The sequence below is a fragment of the Simochromis diagramma genome, unplaced genomic scaffold (assembly GCF_900408965.1).
Source record: "Simochromis diagramma unplaced genomic scaffold, fSimDia1.1 OVJJ01000514.1, whole genome shotgun sequence".
NCBI lineage: Eukaryota > Metazoa > Chordata > Actinopteri > Cichliformes > Cichlidae > Simochromis > Simochromis diagramma.
In genome coordinates, this window is record NW_024387346.1 from 538,366 (window position 1) to 558,063 (window position 19,698).

Consider the following 19,698-nt stretch of genomic DNA (forward strand, 5'->3'; position numbering starts at 1 on the left):
CAGAGGCCAAAGTAAAAAAAAAAATGCAGAGCTGGAAATGAGCAGAAAAAGGCTTTAATATTCATGCGTGAGGCTGCTTCCAAATCCCCTCGCTGCAGAAAGAGTGGCTGCTCTGTCCAAACCAAACTCACAGACGAGCAGCAGAATAAAGAGGTAATAAAGTTTATAACACATGATTATGTAGCAGTAAGAAACACATATTTTTAAAAAGGTCTTTGTTAACAACACCTGTAAGAAGAGGCTGTGGAAATTGTTTCACAGTAAAACAGAGCTGTAGTATTAAGTGACGATTTCATAGGAGCAGCTGGGATTATCAACAGTTTCTGTGCATTAACACACTGTACTTTACATGTGATGTTAGGGCTGCTCAATTAATCAAATTTTAATCTAAATTACGATCTGGGCTTTCAACGATCATTAAAAATGACTGAGCCGATTATTAGCACCTCCCTCGTGCTTTACTCTCGCGCTGCTCCGTGTGGCAAATCGAGCGCATCTCTCTGCGTTTCGAACACGCGTCACAACAATTAACAATTAATCGAAAAACACATTTACAGGGTTGTCTGTGAAGGTTCTCAGTCATCCAGGTCATCGTAGTCAAAGGAGCTTGCAAAGAAAAGCGTCTGGACTTCTTTAAGTTGCTTGAAGACGTTTCACCTCTCATCCGCGATTTACGGATTGGTTGGTTTATGACACCAACTCTCTGCCATCTATAATCCAGTTTTGAGTTCCCTCCCCAGACGCCTAAACGCCCACTCACATCCTGGGCCATCTGACCTCAGGAATTCGCATGATAAGGTGGGGCCAGGTTTCACAATGAGCTCACCCGAAACCCTGGCTGATTGGGACCCACACCCATTTTCACACCTTGGCTCAGGCGATTAGATGATCATCAGGGGGTCCTTTTGTCCCTCTGTGGGGGGTTACTCCCACTGGGTTTAAATCTGGGACTCCCCACCATTTGACCTTAGAACTGAAGAAGCTTCTCGGATGAGAGGTGAAACATCTTCAAGTAACTTAAAGAAGTCCAGACGCTTTTCTTTGCAAGCTCCTTTGACATTTACAGGGTTATAAATACATCTTTAGATCAAGCTTCATGTGCGATAGAATGGGTGCAGAAGTTTCCGTGCACTGCAACAGCCTAACGTTGGATTTGTAGGCTATGAAAGGCAACCAAAGTGGACTCTTTAAAATAAGGGGATGCAACTGAAATAAAATGGACATCTGGCTATACATCTAACATTTGTGCATGCTTTTGGAATAATCATCTGAGTGACAATGACCTGGAACAGAGCTAGTTCTCAATGTCTATTTTTAGCTTAGGCTCAGTTCACGCAGTTCTCACATCACTGTGCGATCTGCACAAAACTCGCATCCTTGCAGTTAACGACGCACAGTCAACTGTAAACCAAATACCAGAAAATGATATTAAAGTTTCATTTTTTATAAATAATATTTTAAAAAAAAAACAACTATTAATGGAAAAATACAACAACAAAAATAAAACACACTATCTCCCACTGTTCCAGCTGTTAGAGTGAAGTGTTGACAATCGCTCATTTGCTTGTGTGACACTTACATCGAGCAGTGTGTGTAGATGCTGGTCCTGGAAAACACTGTGGAGGAAATCTAAATCTTTTTCACTGCAGTCCGTCAAAGCGTGGATCTCCTCTAAACTGTCCAACACCTGAGACACAGCACCTGCAAAGCACGCACGTCAGAAGTCCATCAGTCACTCAGCAAATCTGCACAGCTCTCAAGCGCCAAAACAGTTTCTCAGTTATTCAGCCTGGCTGCACTTTCGATTAGGTCTGTCACAATAATGACCTCCATTTCTTTCCAATACTGTTCTACAGTTCAGTTCCTCAGCCACCAAAACTTTGGCCGATTTAAATTTAGCACATCTCTACTTTAAGATCATCAGGGCTGTCTGTGTGAACTCGTCCCTCAGCGTGAGATTATCGTAGTGGGCAGGTGCACAGCTCATTTAGAGAAAATATCTATTTCAAAAACAGAATCTAATTTAGTTTCTTCTACTTATCAGAGTTACAAGACTTAAGTTGAATTTACTACACAGCGCACAATGCATACATGTGCAATGGGACAGAACAAGCCTTACAGGAGGGGCACAAGAAGATTTTTTTAAAAAGAGACAAATTTGATATCAGGTAAGGTTGTGATCACTCCTCATACACCGGCATGACCTCTAAACTGTTATAACAGCTCCTGTGTTTAAGTGTGGGTTTGTAATACAAAAATAACTACACTTCAGGGATCATGCCAGAATAAACAGCAGGACTGGCACTACCATTCCAGGACTTGGACACAACATCTAATCGTTTATTTTAGGTGGCATAAAATGGCCACAACAAAATTGCTTTTAACAGTTAAATGTGAAACAACATATCAAATAGCAAAGGTAGTTATGGTGACAGGGCTACACAAACTACTACAAAGCACAGCACAGAGAGAACAAACAGGTACCTACGTTCTGCTGCTAGCAGTCCTAGCATGTGGGAAGCATTAAGAAAAATACACAAAAAATGAAAACATTGGCATTGTGCATGTGCTGCCATCAACATTTAAACATTCAGAAGCAGTTGCTTCACAAGTGCCTCTGAAATTAACACTGATAAACTGGAAATGATTAGTGTTTTCAGTTGCTGGAATCTGTATGAGACTTAATCTTCATAAAGAGATACTCAGTAGATCCTCTGATTACAGCTCTTGTCTTTGGTGTATATTTAAGAGCTTGTTGCACAAACTTTCTTGTAATAACCTGCACAGGGCCTTACAGAGAAAGGAGAACTCAAACATGAAAAAAAGAGGAAGGAAATTAGAGGGAGAACATGTGATTATTTAGCCAAAAAGACAACAAAGAAGAGTTTGACTTCTGTGTCTTTGTCTACCTGAGGATGTGGGATCATCGGAGAAGTCTTGGAGTTCCTCGGGTGGATCTCCGTAGAAGGAGTTGAACTTGTGACTGGACACTGCAGCCAGCACGGCCCCCTGAAACCACAGCAGGAACATGAGCACGTGCATCTGTGGCCCCAGCTACGTATATCATCAATACACACTGAGATGATATCATGAACAGAAGTCTTGAATATTACAATATGATATTGTAATATTAAACCTTGAGCTTCCTCCTGGCGTTGAACTTTCTCAGCTGCTCCACGGTTTCTGGCAGGTGGATTTTGTAGGCGTACCGATCCCTCTCCTTAGAAAGAAAACACAGAGAGGAAAATTGCTTACACGAGCTTAAACTGACTTCTTACACTGGGATGATTCTACTGAGTTCTGCTGAGCCATGTTTGGCACTGTCATTATAGCATGGACCATTTATTGGACACTACACTTTGAAAGCAGTGGGCTTTTACCAGTCAGAGAAGGTCAAATGAAAAAGGGTGTGTTAAAGGACATGCATTATGTATGGACTAAATAATTCATTCACACCTGAAATTAAAATGTTGTCTGTACCTGGAGGACAAGGAACAAAACCCCCCAAACAGTTATGCAGATATAAATGGAAGTAAAATGCACTGGGATCAAAGCAAGACCAGCTAACCCACAGATCCCAGTTTGTGTAAACACAATCTGTACAGTGTTCATACTCTGAGGAAATAAAGAATCCACCTGGGAAGATGAAGGCTTGTCCATGTTCTCTTGCAAATCTAATAAAAATTGTCCAATAATTTAATTTTGTACTCTTGAAATTTTCCCAGACTCGTGGTGGACAGTCTCTTTATTCCAAACATTTCCTCCCCCAAAACTAGCACTTACATTACCCACAATGCACTGCAACAGAAAGTTCAGTTAAAGGCTAAAGCATGAATTAAAGTAATGTGGTTGCAGTCAAACCTTAGGCTTTCAAGAAAGCCACATGTTGCAGCAATGTGGCCTGTTACAGCTTTGATCACTTCTATGTTACAATATGTTATGATGCTTGCTGCTCTAATAACATATGCACTCTGTTCTTCTTTTCTATGTTTCATTGAAAACTCTACGTGTGATGGCAGATGCACAGCAGGAGCAGATCGCTGAACTGAGAGTAATTAAATGTCTTCAAAATCTTACGACAGACTTTGGAGGGTATAAGTGGCAAAATGTGGTTGGATGTTTTCTGATGCAACTTCCAAAAAGAACTCTTCAGGTGTAAAAACCTATGTGCATTTTTAAATCTATATTCCAGATTATATGTGGAAACAGGTTAAAGGTACAAGTAAACAAACACTGTAGCATGTTTATCAGGTACTGTTCTGATGAGAACAATAAATCACACAAAGTAACATCACTTGCAGACAGGCTGCTGCAAACAAAAACGTTATGCCAGAACCTTATTAAATAACGTGGTTCTGGCTAATTAGCCACATGGCGCTGCCTCACAGTGTTTGTGTTGCTGTCAGGCTGTCAGAAAGCTGTAGTGGGAGTTTTGCCACACAAACGCTACAAGAAGCACTGCAGAAGATCCATTTTTGGTTCTCTGCCTTTGATGTAATTTGGTAAAAAGAAGAATTCAGGTTAGGTTTCATGCACTGCACAACTGTGTGGGTTTGTGTGACATTCTGTTAAAAAGGGGAACGTAATCAACACTAAACAGAGTCTTGCACTGCTCCAGCTCGATCTCTCAGACAAACACTGATGTGTCTAAACTTTAGCAAATCAGGGACACCTATAACGGAGTAAAATGCAACGCTGAAAGTAGGGGTGTCTTTTAAAACTCAGAGATTTGATTGATGTGTCAGACCACTTCCAGATGAATTCCAAGTCCCTTGGCAGAATTGTCAAGAAATCATTTTTAAGTACCCCTCCATCCCTGCCCACAGAAGAAGACACAATAAAAGCTTCCTCTGACAACACATGACAAGCGCCAACACCACTGAGCTGGCACTTCCTGTCATTGCGCTCCTGCTTGAATAGCTGACTGATCATTGCGTGACAACTTCAGGCGACGTGGCATTAGTATTCCACTTGTGTCAAAAAAAGGCTAAAAGTTTTACAGAAGTCAAAACTTTGGATACATGTCAGTGCACGCTTACTATTCCTCAAAGGGATAAAATGGAGCCCAGCATAATGGTCAAACTATATCAGATTTGACACAAAGACTTTAAGATCTCACAACACCAACCACCATGGGATGTTTCTCAGTGCCCTGCAGTACCTTGAGCCAGGGGTGGTTAAGAGCCTCGTAGACTGTGATTCTCTCGGCGGGATCCAGCATCAGCATACGCCTCACCAAGTCCTTAGCGCTCTCTGAGATGTGATTCCACTGGCGGGGATTCATCTACACACACAAAAATACCAAAACAGGAATATGAAATCATAAGTGTCATTTTGGCATCATCCATTTGTCCCTGTGCTATACATACAGCAGTCTCTGGGGATAATAAATGAAGCCAAATACTGCAATCCCTCCAGTGGCCATTTATGTGGGGTGTGATAGTATATATATATATATATATATATATGTATATATATACATACACACACACAACTGAATTATATATATATATATATAATTCAGTTGTATTTGTATTGCCCAGTATCTCATAAAGGTTTAGGTTGCTTCACAGGCATAAAAAACATTTTAAGAAACAGGTGAATAGTCCAACAGATAGAAGTTAAAGGCCAAAATCATATTCAGTGGTATTCGTATTATTATGCACAACTTGACAACAGATCCAGGTTAAAAGAAGTTGGGTGTTTGGTACAGGATTAGTTTCCATAAAAATAATTTAATTCCATTTTATTTGTATAGCGCCAAATTACAGCAACAGTCGCCTTTATTTTGTAAGGTAAAGACCCTACAATAGTACAGAGAAACGTTCAACAATCAGATGATGCCCTATAAGCAATCATCATATGATTGTTGGGTTATTCTCTGTATGTATTATTGTAGGGTCTACCTGAAAATATAAAGGGCCATGAGGCCATGTTGTTGTGATTTGGCACTGTATAAATACAACTGAATTGAACTGAATTAAATTGAAGCAATCACTTGGCAATAGCGGGAAGGAAAAACTCCCTTTTAACAGGAAGACACCTTCAGCAGACCCAGCCATCTGCTCCATCCAGTATTAATAATGCTGTTATTAAAGAGAATGTGTAATGAATGTTAGTATTAATGCTCTAGAGCAGTTTAATAGGAGACTGAACTTTGAAACATCTACCAGATAAGGCATGAATCCACCTCTACAGTGTTTGCTCTTAATGTGGTGACTCTTGTCTTTGTAGGATTTATAAGGAACACACAGCGGCGCTCAGACTGTGGCCGCACTTTGAATGGACCCTGACCTTGTATTTGCCCTTGCAGATGGCTTCAAACAGACGCTCCTTGGTGCCATAAAAAGGGAGACACCCCGAGAGGAGGATGAAGAGGATAACGCCACAGCCCCACACGTCCACGGGTTTACCATACGGCTCTCTCTTCACCACCTCTGGGGCCATAAAGTGGGGAGTTCCTACGCGACCTGGAGTTACAAACAGAGCGTGCAAGTCAGGTAACAGTTCCAAAATAATAACATTTTGACAATAAAACACGCACAGCGAAACTTCCTTGTTGGTTCCCCAATCATTTCGATTCTTATGTTTGCTGAAATTGAAAAGGAAGTAGTTCAAGTTTTATTTCCTTTGTTTTTCCCTAATTACCAACTACCAGAAAGTAATGTCTCACAATCAAGTGAAAAGAGGAAATGATACTTTACTTTGGGTGACTTCCTATTTTGATGCAAACTAGGAAGCGCACGGTTTTCATCCAGGTTTAAAACTAAGACATAGTTTCTAATGTGCAGCGTTCTTACATTTCTTACAAGTTCTCAGTAGCTGATACTGTCTACTACTTTATCTGTCCTTTATTAGAGTGAAACTAAAATTATGATGTTATCCCAAGTTAGTTGCAGCAATTTAAATGCTGCAAAACTGTTTAATTACTTTGGTCTCAACAGTCAAACAGGCAGTTAACCAGCTGAGCAGTGCATTTCTCTCCAAGTAAAGACTTTTAATTTAAAATGAATTAATTTAAAAGGTTTTAAGAAATTCTGCAACTGTTAAGACTGTGAGTCTTTTAGACATCTGCATTTGACAGATGCTGAACAAAATCTGACTCATAAAACGGGTACTTCATTTGTACGGGAAATCAGTTACTGTGCATGGGAGTTACTACTGACTCAGAAATAACTGAAATAACCAGCACAAAAATCAATGTCTGGTCAGAATTAGCAACAGCACCAACACACTGATTCCAAATCTGCAAGATGTGGTTGCGATCAGCAGTCTATAAAGGAAGTTGCCAGTATACCTCCTGACAAAGGAAGCCTCCCTCTCCCATGAGCACTCCCACACAGCGACTCAAAGTTTGAGCTTTACTCAGACTTGATTTTCTTTTTCTAGCTGAGGTATGGTACACAATGTTTTCACCAAGTTGATACCTTAAGCATAGTGTGTACAGATTGACAATGAATTCTTAAAAAGCAAAAATTATTAAATTTCCATGTGACAGCTCTCCATTTAAAAGTCAAGTCGGCTGTCAGTTTCTGGCATCATTGAACAAACACTGATACCATCTTAACACAGTGTCATGAGTGTTAAACTGTATTAAGTGCTCTTGACAGAAAGTGGAATTCTGCACCTCCTCCTGTGTTTTAAGGCTTTAGGGCTGTGACCGGGTACACTTTCAGGTTGGATCAGGTGAGGTAGCCTAAAAAGAGAGGTTGCTTTTAAGCAAACAAACAATTGCATCCTATCTCTTTTCATAAAAGCCTTTAACTTGAAATTTAGAGGAAAATATCACAAAGTCAAGAAAAGATGTGAAGGAAAGGACTTTCAGCTCCTGACTGAAATTACCCAGGTTGCCTGAAAGCACGATGTGCTGAAAGTATGATCTCCTAAAGATGCACCACGGAAATCCATGTGTTCTCAATGTGTTGTCTTTTGCAAGCTATTTAGCTCCCCCATTACTCATTTAGCATTCATTCATTTCAATTCATTCATTACAACTTAAAAATATCATTATTATATTAACAAATATTACCCACTCTGCAGTCCCCTCATATTTTTGTGCTTTAACTAACATCATTAAGATGAAAACACTTTAAATCTCGCCTTTATTAAAGCATTTAGGATCTCTGAAGTGAAATTAATTCTAAATAACACCAAAATGAGGAGAAAACTATATAAATTGAGTTATAATCACTATCCATCCATCCATCCATCCATCCATTCGCTTCCGCTTATCCTTTTTCAGGGTCGCGGGGGGTGCTGGAGCCTATCCCAGCTGTCATAGGGCGAGAGGGGGGTACACCCTGGACAGGTCGCCAGTCTGTCGCAGGGCTAACACACAGGGACAGACAACCATTCACACTCACATTCACTCGCACATTCACACCTAGTGGCAATTTGGATTTTCCAATTAACCTATCCCCACAAGCTGCATGTCTTTGGACGGTGGGAGGAAGCCGGAGTACCCGGAGAGAACCCACGCAAACACGGGGAGAACATGCAACCTCCACACAGAAAGACCCCGGCCTGATGGTGGAATTGAACTCAGGACCTTCTTGCTGTGCGGCAACAGTGCTAACCACCGTGGCACCGTGCTGCCAAGAGTTATAATCACTATAATCATTAAATCACTCTGATAAACCCACCTTACAAAGTGTTTCACACAGGACACAACTAATGAAGCTCCATAATCTTTACAAATCATCTGTGGGTTTAACAGCTGTTGAGATTTTAAAAAATATCCACATATTAGCGATGCATAAGAGTAACAGTAATACAGAATTGACTTGCCAACATCGCCTTTCCTTATATAAAGAACGCTCCAGAGTATCCTCTGCTCAAGAACATAAAGGAGGCGCCAAAATATCTTGTATCTTATATTACAGCATCTTGGTCATTTCACTTTTGCTCACTGACTATTTCACTGCAACCAAAGTCTTCTTTACCAGTGAGATGTGGTAGCTTAATGACTTAAAGGCATGACTTTTACCCAGGGGAGTGCACTGTCTCTGTGAATGGTCATTGGGGCTCAGGACAGGTTTCTGCCTGTTGTAGTTTTAAGTTGTTCATTTATGAACTGGAATCCACTGAATAAACAATTCAAATGGTTTCCAGCTTGTAATTGTTTCCAGTCAGCCAAATTGGAAGCAAAAAATATGTCCAGTAAACTTTTGGCAGATCCTATTAATGATGTACTGATGAATGTACACGCTCAGTTATCATGAATATCATATTCTATAATTTCAAGTAAAGTATTTATATATAATATGCTGGGAAAGTCACTCTAAATTATATCAATATGCGTCATAACTATGTGTTTTTCTCAGTTCTTCTTTATGTCACAAGAGTCATAAACCCTGTGTCCCTTATGTCACAAGTGTTTAAATGGTGTCTTCAACAATAAGTTCAATTATGGAGCAGAGACGTGTTCGGTCTCTTTGATCCCATCTTAGTGGAACTTTTCCCACAAGTCAGAAAAAATAAAAATCTCCCTAAACAAATGGTGACAAGGCATGCAGGGAGAATCCCGCTGTGTTGTGGTGTTTACTGTACCTCCTGCCACCAGTCCTGACTCTCCGAGCTGGATCGCCACTCCGAACCCGCCCAGCTTCACTGGAGCCGAGTTCTCTTTAGATGCCAGCAACACGCAGTGAGGCTGGGAATGAGAGAATGGAGAAGGAAACAGAGATTTTAGCAAATTAAAGAGTGAAATTCTCCTATAAATAACAGACATTACACGAGCCAGACACACCCCAAACCACCACCCACCACGGCCACACACAAATAACTGAGAGTGTGGGAAGATCAGAGTAGGAAGTTTGCTGTAGTGTCTTTATACGACTCCAGTTATTTTAAATACAACGTTGACTTTTGCTTTTTTGATCATGCTGTCGTCACACGCCATGAAAACACAGATCGGTATTTTCTTCTCAAAGCATCAAGTAATGCAACCACAACATTTCAGTCGAGCAGTTTTGCACATGGGCAACACTTATTTAGTTTCACATTTCATTTCATTAACATTTGTGGTCATCTGCAGCATCCTTTCTATGATATAGTGTTACTTTGTGGTTTAATGTGGACTGATATGGATCTGAAAAACAGCTGACAGAAACAGTTTTACCGTGCGGTAGCTGTTGAACGGAGTATTAAAATTTCTGGTTTTGCTCAGACCTTTCTAAATTCTTTCTAAAAATCTTACGTGAGGACATTAAATACCATTTTGAAAAAAAGGGGGGGGGGATTACCACAGTTGACCACACTCTGCAGATTCCTCCAATAGCCAGAGTCCAAGGTGGAAAGCATACTGTACACAAGTGACGCATGCCTTGTGAGTATTTCCCCTCATGTGTATAATCAGAAGGCCTCTCTCTCTCTCTCTCTCTCTCTCTCTGCTTCTGTATGGTGCTCGGAAGAAAAGAGGGGGGCTGACCACAGTATGAAATTTCCTCTGTGCAACATTACCGCATTCTGCACTTCAGCATTTCTGACTGCACAGCTGTGGACAGGCGCTTATCTTGAAAGTGAGATAGGACAGTTAGGGAAGCCAAAAAGAAAAAAAAAGAAAAAACTGAAGCTGAGTCTACACAGTACTATTCTGTGACGATGATAGTATTTGCTCAACGCGAGTTGGACTACAGGAGAAAATCGAACATGAGATGACACAAGGAACTATTTCCATTTTTTCAGAGCGGCAAATTTGGATTTTTCCTGCATGTTCAACTTACAGGGATATCCTGGAGTACCTTAGAGGAAGACAAAAAGACTGCAAAACCTGTAAGTGTGTATGTGTGTGAGGTTGGAACTGATCCTCACCGTTCACACAGCCCTTTACACAAAGAAAGGAACGCATACTTCTTTTTTAATGAACTCCAATAACTAGGTGAGTGTTTTGAAAAGTTCCATTTTTTTTTATTTTTTTTTACACTGTGTGCAACACAGTCGCGCTGAGCTGTGAGGAGAGTAAGCAGTTTCCTTTTACTGCTATTTCATTTACTGATCTTTTGATATACTTCTCTTGAAGTAAACTGACTGAGCACATACACATCATTTTAAAACTGCTTGGCTGCGGTAATGTGCAAAAGATACCAAAGAAATCCTGAACAGGTTATTCACATGTTTCTAGGGTTTTCCAGTTCCTGAGGTTATGATGGTAAGATTGTGTTTTGCAGGGCAGATTAATGCTCACACCCACAAACCTGTACGTATGACAGCCCTTTCCCAAAATGCAAATTATTTCATGTGTGCCCCTCATCTGTTTGCAGGACTGTCAATCCCCTGAAAAAAAGACACCATGGCAAAAAACTTCTCCTGTAAGAACCAAACAACAAACTTAACCCTTGACCCGTGTGGAGATGACGACACACTGCAGGTCCTGCTGGCAGTGAGCTACTCAATAATCTTCATCCTGGGTCTAGTCGGGAACCTGGTGGCTCTGTGGGTTTTCTTCTGCGTCCACTCCAAGAAGAACTCTGTTCGAGTGTTTCTCATTAACATTGCATTGGCAGACCTGCTGCTGGTGGTCTGTCTGCCATTCAGGATACTCTATCACAGCCAAGGTGACAAATGGAATCTGGATCCCACCATGTGTAATGTAGTGGGAAACCTCTTCTACATGAACATGTACATTAGCATCACTCTGTTAGGGCTGATCAGTGTGGATCGCTACTTTAAGATCCACCAAAGTGTAGGAATGCAGCGCAAACTCTGCTCCACAAAGCTCAGCTTCGCCCTGTGTGCCATCGTCTGGATTGTGTCCACTTGTATCATTTCAGTGATGGTGTCATCAACGAATGACTCTCCACATGTGGGCAGGTTGGTAAAACCTTTAAATCTTCTTTTTTTTACCTTACTGTTAAAGTCAAAGATCTGCAGTGGCCAACTTGTGTGACAAAATGTATTTCCTGTGTCCAGGTGTTTCCACTACAAGAAGCTGGATAATACAAAGTGGAAGGCTTACATCAACATGTGTATGGTGGTTCTTTTTTGGTTAGTCTTCATCTCTCTCATGATGTCCTACGGGAAGATCGCACTCAAGCTGCTGAGGACATCACAAGCAAATCCAGATCTGCCCAACTCCACTCGCTACACTCGAACGGCCAAGAAGTCCTTCTTCATCCTCTTTCTCTTCTGCATCTGTTTTGTGCCCTATCATGTGATCAGAGTGTTTTACATAAAAACGCAGATCACAGACACTTCGTGTTTCTGGATGTGTGTCGCTGACAAAACCAACGAGGTGGCTCTGCTGTTTTCTGCCCTCAACAGCTGCCTGGACCCTGTCATGTACTTCCTGTTATCCTCTTCAGTGAGGAAGGAGGTGCTGCGCTTGGTGAACAACGTGATCTGCTTAAGAGATGTTACAGGCATCAGTGGGAGCAGCTCCACTGCTGAGATGGATTGTAGAAATGGGAGGACTGACAGAGAACACCCAAACACCAGTCTAATTAGTAATGCAAAGATAGAAAGCGGTTTATAAATCCCCACACAGCAGAGCGATGACTCTACTGACGTAAACAAGATGTAAATATGACAGAAGCCAGCAGAAGAAGAGGAGCGTGACAGGGCAGCTGCTGCTCTTGCCTGTGCGCCTTTACTTGGTGCTTACCTAAGAAAAACCTTTGAACTAAGGCTTATTTTGAAAAGGTTTAGGATGACTTCACATTATTTTATGCAGAGGAAAAGTACTGGCTCTGTTACACTGTAGGGCCTATGATTAGTCCTGTGATTAAACATTTGTGTCATGATGGGAGTGGGCTCTTTCCACTGAGCCTCAATATATAAGACTTGGAACGACAGAGGAATATCTATCTGCACCAGAAACTTGGACACGCAGTGACAAGGGACACTGAAGCTGGTGGTCCCGCAAGTTACTGTGGGTTTTGTTTTCTGTACCCAGTCTGTAACTGGGTTTGTAGATGTGTTGTCTTCGATGGTAAAGAATCCCCCAAAATTCCTGAGACCCACCTCTGGAAACTTTTTTCATGTAAATCCATCCTTAATGTTACGAGTAATCCTGCAAATTAAAAAATATGTCCTTTCTTATTATAGAGAAACTTGAATGTACTTGTGTGCCATGAGACATTTTGAGTTTTCATCATCAGCATCGTTTTGATGTTTGAATCCAAATAGTTTCAAAGATGGAGGACAAAGTAGTAGGGGGCAACCACACACACACACACACACACACACACACACACACACACACACACACACGTAGCTAGGGGTGTTTGACTTTGCCAGATGTGACAGTAAAAAAGCAAAAATAAAAATACTTAAGTCCATCAAAGGCAGGACCACTTGGACTTTAATGCTTTTTTTTGCATAAGCTGATGTTTTCATACTACACCGCTCGAGTGAAACTGAACACATATGCTGCATTAATCTAGTATAAGCACTGATAAACGAGAGACACAAACCACAATTACACAGATAGAAACATGATAACAAGTCAATACTCTTCCCCTCACTGCATTTATCAAAGCACTTGTCACATACTGTTTAAATATAAACGTGTGTGACCCTGCAGATGGCCATATGTCACTAACAAAACACGCTGAAGACAAAGTGAAGGAAAGGTGATGGGAACTTTGCAGATTCGATCAAAGCCTGAACTTTATGGTAGTTATAACAGCATTAGAAAAAACAAACAAACAGGGAAACGCCTACTGAGGTGAAAGCATGGGGCTTCACTGATAAATACCACTTCTGACAGGGCAAAATGCCTTTTACGTATTAAGAAAAGCTCTGACATTTACAGAAGTCTGTTTTCAAAGTTTGTTCTGTATCTTGGTGTGATTTATTTTATAAAGCTTATGTTAATGTGCAAAATTGTGCTTTTCTAAATAAAGTAGGATATAAATAGTTCTGTGCTAATCAATGTTTATCATGCAGCGTGTCCCTTATTATGGAAGGGAAGTGTGTGTAGGGACTCAAGAACCAAACAACTCTTTCTGCTTCTCATCTAGAACAACAGCGCCACCCCAAGGCAGAAAAGGGACAGTGTTTAGACATTTTTGCAACCCAAGCCAAACATTGTGTGCAGAAAAGATGAACGGATGAGTAAATAAGCAGAAAGATGGAAACTAATTTGAATGAGAGAAATTATTTATTCTTATTTAAAAGTGAATATCAAATTGAATCACTGATTTGAACGCTTAACATGCAACACACAACTGCTCCTTATTTTCAAGTCATACAAAGCATACCCTGAAACGAAATGAGGAAGCCTGCTAGATCAAAACATAGTATTCTAGTTACGAAAATACCACACCCCACCGACAACTTGCCATTTACAATAAAGCGTCACTTCGACAAGGAAGACACTGCAGAGAAGCAGCGTGTCATGCCTGCTGTTAAAACCACCGTTTCTACTCTACCCTCAGAATACTTCACATGGGGCAGTGTCATCTGATGCCTGCAGCCTTTTATTGAAACATCTCAGAGGACCTGTTATTGGTATGTATCATGAAGCCAAACGCATCTCTGTGCAATGTTGTGTTAGTCAAGTGCACTTAATTTGTTAAATGTTACATTTTATCACTTTGAAAGAAAGAAAGAAAGAAAAGTATTGCTGACAATTTTGCTCCTTTTCCAACAACTTGTACTGAGAAGTGCTGGACATTCAAGTTAAGACTGGAGAGCATCATCATCATCTCCTCACCGATCAAATGTTAAACCTACAGGAAACTGTCATCTCTGTGACCTACTTAATAAACTTCTTTAAATACTTTATGGTGTTTTACACAGGAGCATATCAGTTTCTCCAGTCATCCCTGTAAAACATGCATTAAAATGTGTCTATTTTACAAGCCTGACACTTCAGTATTGCCCATTCTTTAAGCATACAACTCTGATATAAGACGACAAATTTAGTTAGACGGTTAACCCTTTAAAGCCTGAACTGTAAAAAAAATTGATGGAAAATTCAAAGTTTTTGAAAATGGAGTGTTTGTTTAACCTCCTGACAATTTAAAAAAAATGTTATTCAATATTTATTTGCATGTTTTAGTTTTAATTTGTATAATATTCGCTACATCTACATCTACGCACAGCAGAACTGTAACAAAATGTCAAAGATTAAGTAAGTTAAACTATGCAACTAAAGAAAGTACATGTTGGTTTGAGGAGTTCTGCACCCACAGACACCAGTGCACTGACAAGCCATGCACAAAACACATAACAGGTTAGCTTCTCACCCAGAAAAAAAAAACTAAAACAATAACATGCTAGCCTGCAGTGGGTTACTAAGATATCATGAACTGTCATGATCCCACACCTCTCACACTCGGACACATGCTGTGCCTGAGTTATGCTCTCAGCTGGAAACCTTAAACTCTTTTTAACCCTGTGCTGCAGCCTTCAGAGTGGTTCGGGCTGTGCCCACCTGACGTTCAGTTGTACGTCAGGTTACGGTGTACGGTTAAGAAAGGTTTCTGGTCAAGTCTATATTTATAACATCTGACTATCTGAGCTGCTGATTTTGGAGCTTTGTCACTGAATAGACTCAAAGTTCCTCATAGACATTCTGAAGTAATGGTCAAGTCTGATTTTGCTAAAAAATAAGTAAATAAAAATGTTTTGACAGTTCAGGAAGCCTTGATGTCAACAAGATTTAAAAGCCAGCTTCTGTGTTCTAGATCAAATGGAGGGCACGTTTCCATCAGAAAAAACTTCGTCCACCACCTGTAACTTCTCCCTCTGCCCGACTGCTGCAACGTTATATTTCCTTCCCTCCGTCTATGCGCTCCTCTTCCTCACCGCCCTCCCAGGGAATGCACTCGCTCTCTGGGTGTTCCTGCGGTGCATCTCCAGCTTCTCCCCCATCCACATGTATCTGTGCCACCTGAGTATATCCAATGTGTTGTTGTCCATCACCACGCCCTTCCTCGCAGCCTACTATGCCGAAGGCTTTGTCTGGGGTCTGAATGATGTCCTGTGTCAGCTCGTCCTGCACGGCATTACCCCGGTGCTCCACGTTAACATCTATATAAGCTTAATGATGCTCACTTGGGTGGCCCTCAGCCGCTTTGCGTCCCTAATCCAGAACACCCACGCCTCGAGGCCCAGCGCCTGCACCACCCTGCTGCCACACGCCTTCTTCGCTAGCCTCAAAAAAGTGTCCTTCGCCAACGTCGTGTGCATCACGGTGTGGCTAATGTCAGTGGGGAGCATAGTGCCAGTGACTGCTTATTACGCAGTGCACGAGGCTATGAACCAAACCACCAAAAGTGACAAATCAGGACGTGGGAAGGTGTGCTACAGCCCTGCTGTGGAACTCGGAGGCAGTCTGTCTCAAACTGCCACTGTGGTCATTACAGCCTTCTTCTTTGTTATGTACCTGCTGGTGCTGCTGTCCTACGTCACGGTGCTGAGGCATATCCGGCGATCACGTCGCAACACACCAGTCACAACCTCCCAGAGACTGCTGAGGAGGGTGTTCCGAAACATTGTGGTCATCCAGGTGGCTATGAGTAATTTTATACTTTAAAATAATGTTATTGTTTAGTCACTTAATTCCCACCTCTTGAGCCAAATAAATTTCCAATATACTTCACATATTTCATTAAATTTTAAAAAAACCAACTCCACACAGGTCATTCTTTCTGTTTGCCTGCTGCCGCACCATATCTTCAAACCCATCTTCTTTTCTCTGGTCCATGAAACTCCCCTTCAATGTTCCCCCACCAAAGAAACTTCCAGCTGCCACCCATTCTCCGGCATTATCGAGGTGACTGCTTTTCATATACAGATTGAAAGTAAAAATGTCCCACAGTATGTGGAAATCTGACATGATGATGGTTTTCTTGTCCTTCTCTAGCTGAAGAACTGCCTGTTTCTTCTTGCTGCACTGAGAAGCTCAACTGACCCCATCATGTACTTTGTGCTGGACAGGACATTCCGCAATGAAACCCTCAACATTTTAAGGTGGAACCAGAAAAACTCCACAACACTGCAGGTGTTCTGCTCAGGTACAGGAAGTGCCACTCCGAAGTCCGAACAGCAGAAGGAGGAAACCGCAGTTTGTGGCACTGTGGAGTGCAGTCATGCAAGTGTTATATAGTTAATAATACTCATCTTTTGACTGCATGGGAAAGCAAACGTACTCAAGTTTCTACTTACAAAGCAGCTCATGAAAAAACTCGAGCAGTGAGTAGGAGAAAGGTAGTGGCACAACACTTCCCTTTTCACAAGTCTGTATCATTACTACAACTCAAAGCAAAGCAAGAAGTTCTTGGTCAGTTTGAGTAACACGGTCAGTTTCAACCAAATACACCAGGACTGTATTCACAGTCTAAATTTCTCTCTCGTGCAGCTTTAATCCAAGTTTTCATTTAAATGATGTCCTCGTTATGTCTGAGAGTATCTTATTGCTTCACAAAGAAATCAGCATATCAGACACGCGCTGACCAAACGTTAACAGTTAAAGCTCAATGTCCTCTGTGCAGTGATCTTTTAATATCAGCACTGGCCACACGTGCTCTGTCCTGCTGTGCTTCAGCCATTGCTCGGCTGTGAGACTGCAGGACTGCACTAAGATAACAGAGCACCAAGAACATGTCAGACCGTCAGTCCCTGAAAACTTAAAATGTAGAAATGTTTTTTAAAAAGTTAAGACTTTAAAAGAACTGCACACATACACACACGCATTAGTTGAACCTGAGGAATAAACTAAAGAAATTCCAAATTTCATTTTCCTGTATTATCTGGTTGGACCACCTGTGACAATGGAGCAGCCTAAAGTAGCTTTCAGTTGAATATGGATACTTTGGTTGTGGTGTAACTGTTGTTTGTGAAGCTCTGTGAATTACACTCCTTTGCTTCGTGATATCCTTACTTGTGTTTATTTGAAATGAAGTCTCAGTATATTGAAGTTAAAGTACTCTGTGCCTCCAGCTGCATTCTTTCCCTCCCTCTCTGTAACCGCTTCTACACATTCACTCTGGTCCTACTTACATTTCGCTACTGTTGCAAAGTTATTTTTATATCATGCAATAAATATGTGTATGTTCTGTATCACTTTGTGCTCTGTCTGTTTCTATATACTCACAGCATTTTCTCAGTCCCATTCAACATACCACACAATGACACAGTGCTTATATTTATAGCTAACGTTCACACACTCACTCAGATAAATACATTAGGGGTAAAATATGTGTTTCTTGGAGGAAGTCCCACGCTCGCTCAATCCTTAAGTGAAACCTACACTAGGACGGCATGTGTCGCCACATGGGGATCAAACCACCGACCTTGCAGTTGGTAGACAATAGTGTAGGTTTCACTTGAGGACTGAGCGAGCGTGGGACTTCCTCCGAGAAATTTTTAATTGTCTGACACTTATATCTCTGCATCCTGGTAAAACTGCTACCATCTTCTATATCAGTGTACGGTGGAACTGCATTGATTGCGACATAAAAAAGAAAAAGTCACCAGGCAACAGTTCGGCACGCACAGCGAGGCTCTGACAATTCAGTGTTAATTCAGTTTCGGGAAAACTTTGATGTCTTGTGTTTAGGGAAGTTGCTTTTTTAAATGTGCATTTAAGGTAACAACAAATAGATTTGTGCTTGTCTGCCCCTGGAGTTTACCAGCCCAGGTGCATCTAAGCAAGATTTCTGCTCAAACATTCTGGACGTTTAAATCTTTGTGTTTTAGAGGACCATTAGGAATCATGGTTTTCTCAACTTATTGAGGCTGACTGCAAAAAAAGAAGCCAAGAAACATCTAAGATTAGTCAGTCAAGAGCTTAGAAACAACACTTCTAAACCCGAAGTACAGCTTAGTTTTTAAATTCTTGACAAACACCTCTGACTGTTCTACGGTCATGAAAACAATTTTTTTTTTTTTTTTTTTTATTTTTTAAAGGAAAATCCATAAGAGAAATACTGAAGCTAAAAGTAGGTTTTTACTTTTGAATCAACTCCTTATTTTTCTGTTGTTGCTACTATTTCTATATCTGAGATTCATCTCAAACCTTAAAGCTCCTACCCACAGTTGTATTGCTTTGTCCTTCTGGAGGCCTCTGCTGTATTCCTCTCCACACATTTCATTTGTCTGCTCTGTTATCTATTCTGATGTTTCAGGTTTCTTTAACTTTGACGTCAATAACTGTTTACATTATGTAAATACAGCACTTTTGCTATTTGCCATTTACTTATTTCTGTTTGATACCACAAACTTTGGAATTGATCTAATACTAAGTAAAGCTTATATAGGGGAGAGCAGCGTGTCATGACTTATGATAATAATTTGCTAATTCTGAACACATTTTAATGATCACTGTGATTTTCACTTTCCATAAAAATTAACTAATAATAATTAGGTAATACAGCAAAACCCACTGTTAAGCTTTTCATGTATTGTGAAAAAGGCTTTTTTGGAGACCTGGAATGTAAATGTGCCCGTCTCTAAAGCACAGGCCAGGTCAGCTTCTGCTGTTTAAATGTGCTACTGACTATAAATAAAACAGACTTAACAGTCAAAACAGAAAGACTCAGATATTTTTCCTAGTTTATTTTTGAGGTATATTATATAATAAAAAATGTATATGATAAATCAAATAAAGGTTTTAAAGGTAGTACAGTAGATAGTATTTCATTGCAACAAAGAAATATCCTTTCAGGTGTAAACTGAAAGTACAAGTCATTACAAATACAAATTACTTAATAGTGGTAAAATGGTAAAATCACTCTTCTCTCTTTCTGA

General features: G+C 40.7%; 3 protein-coding genes across 16 annotated transcripts in view; 2 read left to right on the forward strand and 1 right to left on the reverse strand.

Moving 5' to 3' along the window:
• Positions 1-19,698, reverse strand: part of caska (calcium/calmodulin-dependent serine protein kinase a) — a 154,128-nt gene that overhangs the window by 40,768 nt on the left and 93,662 nt on the right. For 10 of the 14 annotated variants that reach the window (XM_040006805.1, XM_040006812.1, XM_040006816.1 and 7 more), the window contains exons 6-12: positions 9,550-9,652; positions 6,295-6,470; positions 5,162-5,284; positions 3,137-3,220; positions 2,910-3,009; positions 2,489-2,506; positions 1,580-1,701 (exon numbers count right to left, since the gene is read on the reverse strand). In XM_040006805.1, the coding sequence (XP_039862739.1) occupies positions 1,580-1,701; positions 2,489-2,506; positions 2,910-3,009; positions 3,137-3,220; positions 5,162-5,284; positions 6,295-6,470; positions 9,550-9,652 (726 nt within the window). The remainder of the gene's footprint in view (positions 1-1,579; positions 1,702-2,488; positions 2,507-2,909; positions 3,010-3,136; positions 3,221-5,161; positions 5,285-6,294; positions 6,471-9,549; positions 9,653-19,698) is intronic. The other 4 variants (XM_040006813.1, XM_040006809.1, XM_040006806.1 and 1 more) reach the window with 1 other exon arrangement.
• On the forward strand, positions 10,430-14,918 carry LOC120718323 (probable G-protein coupled receptor 34). Its single transcript, XM_040006820.1, has 3 exons — positions 10,430-10,879; positions 11,262-11,811; positions 11,911-14,918. Exons 2-3 carry the CDS (start codon positions 11,291-11,293, stop codon positions 12,470-12,472), a joined length of 1,083 nt encoding a protein of 360 aa, XP_039862754.1. The 5' UTR covers positions 10,430-10,879; positions 11,262-11,290; the 3' UTR covers positions 12,473-14,918.
• On the forward strand, positions 14,345-18,008 carry LOC120718322 (probable G-protein coupled receptor 82). The gene is made up of 4 exons (XM_040006819.1): positions 14,345-14,451; positions 15,633-16,456; positions 16,589-16,723; positions 16,814-18,008. Exons 2-4 carry the CDS (start codon positions 15,638-15,640, stop codon positions 17,054-17,056), a joined length of 1,197 nt encoding a protein of 398 aa, XP_039862753.1. The 5' UTR covers positions 14,345-14,451; positions 15,633-15,637; the 3' UTR covers positions 17,057-18,008.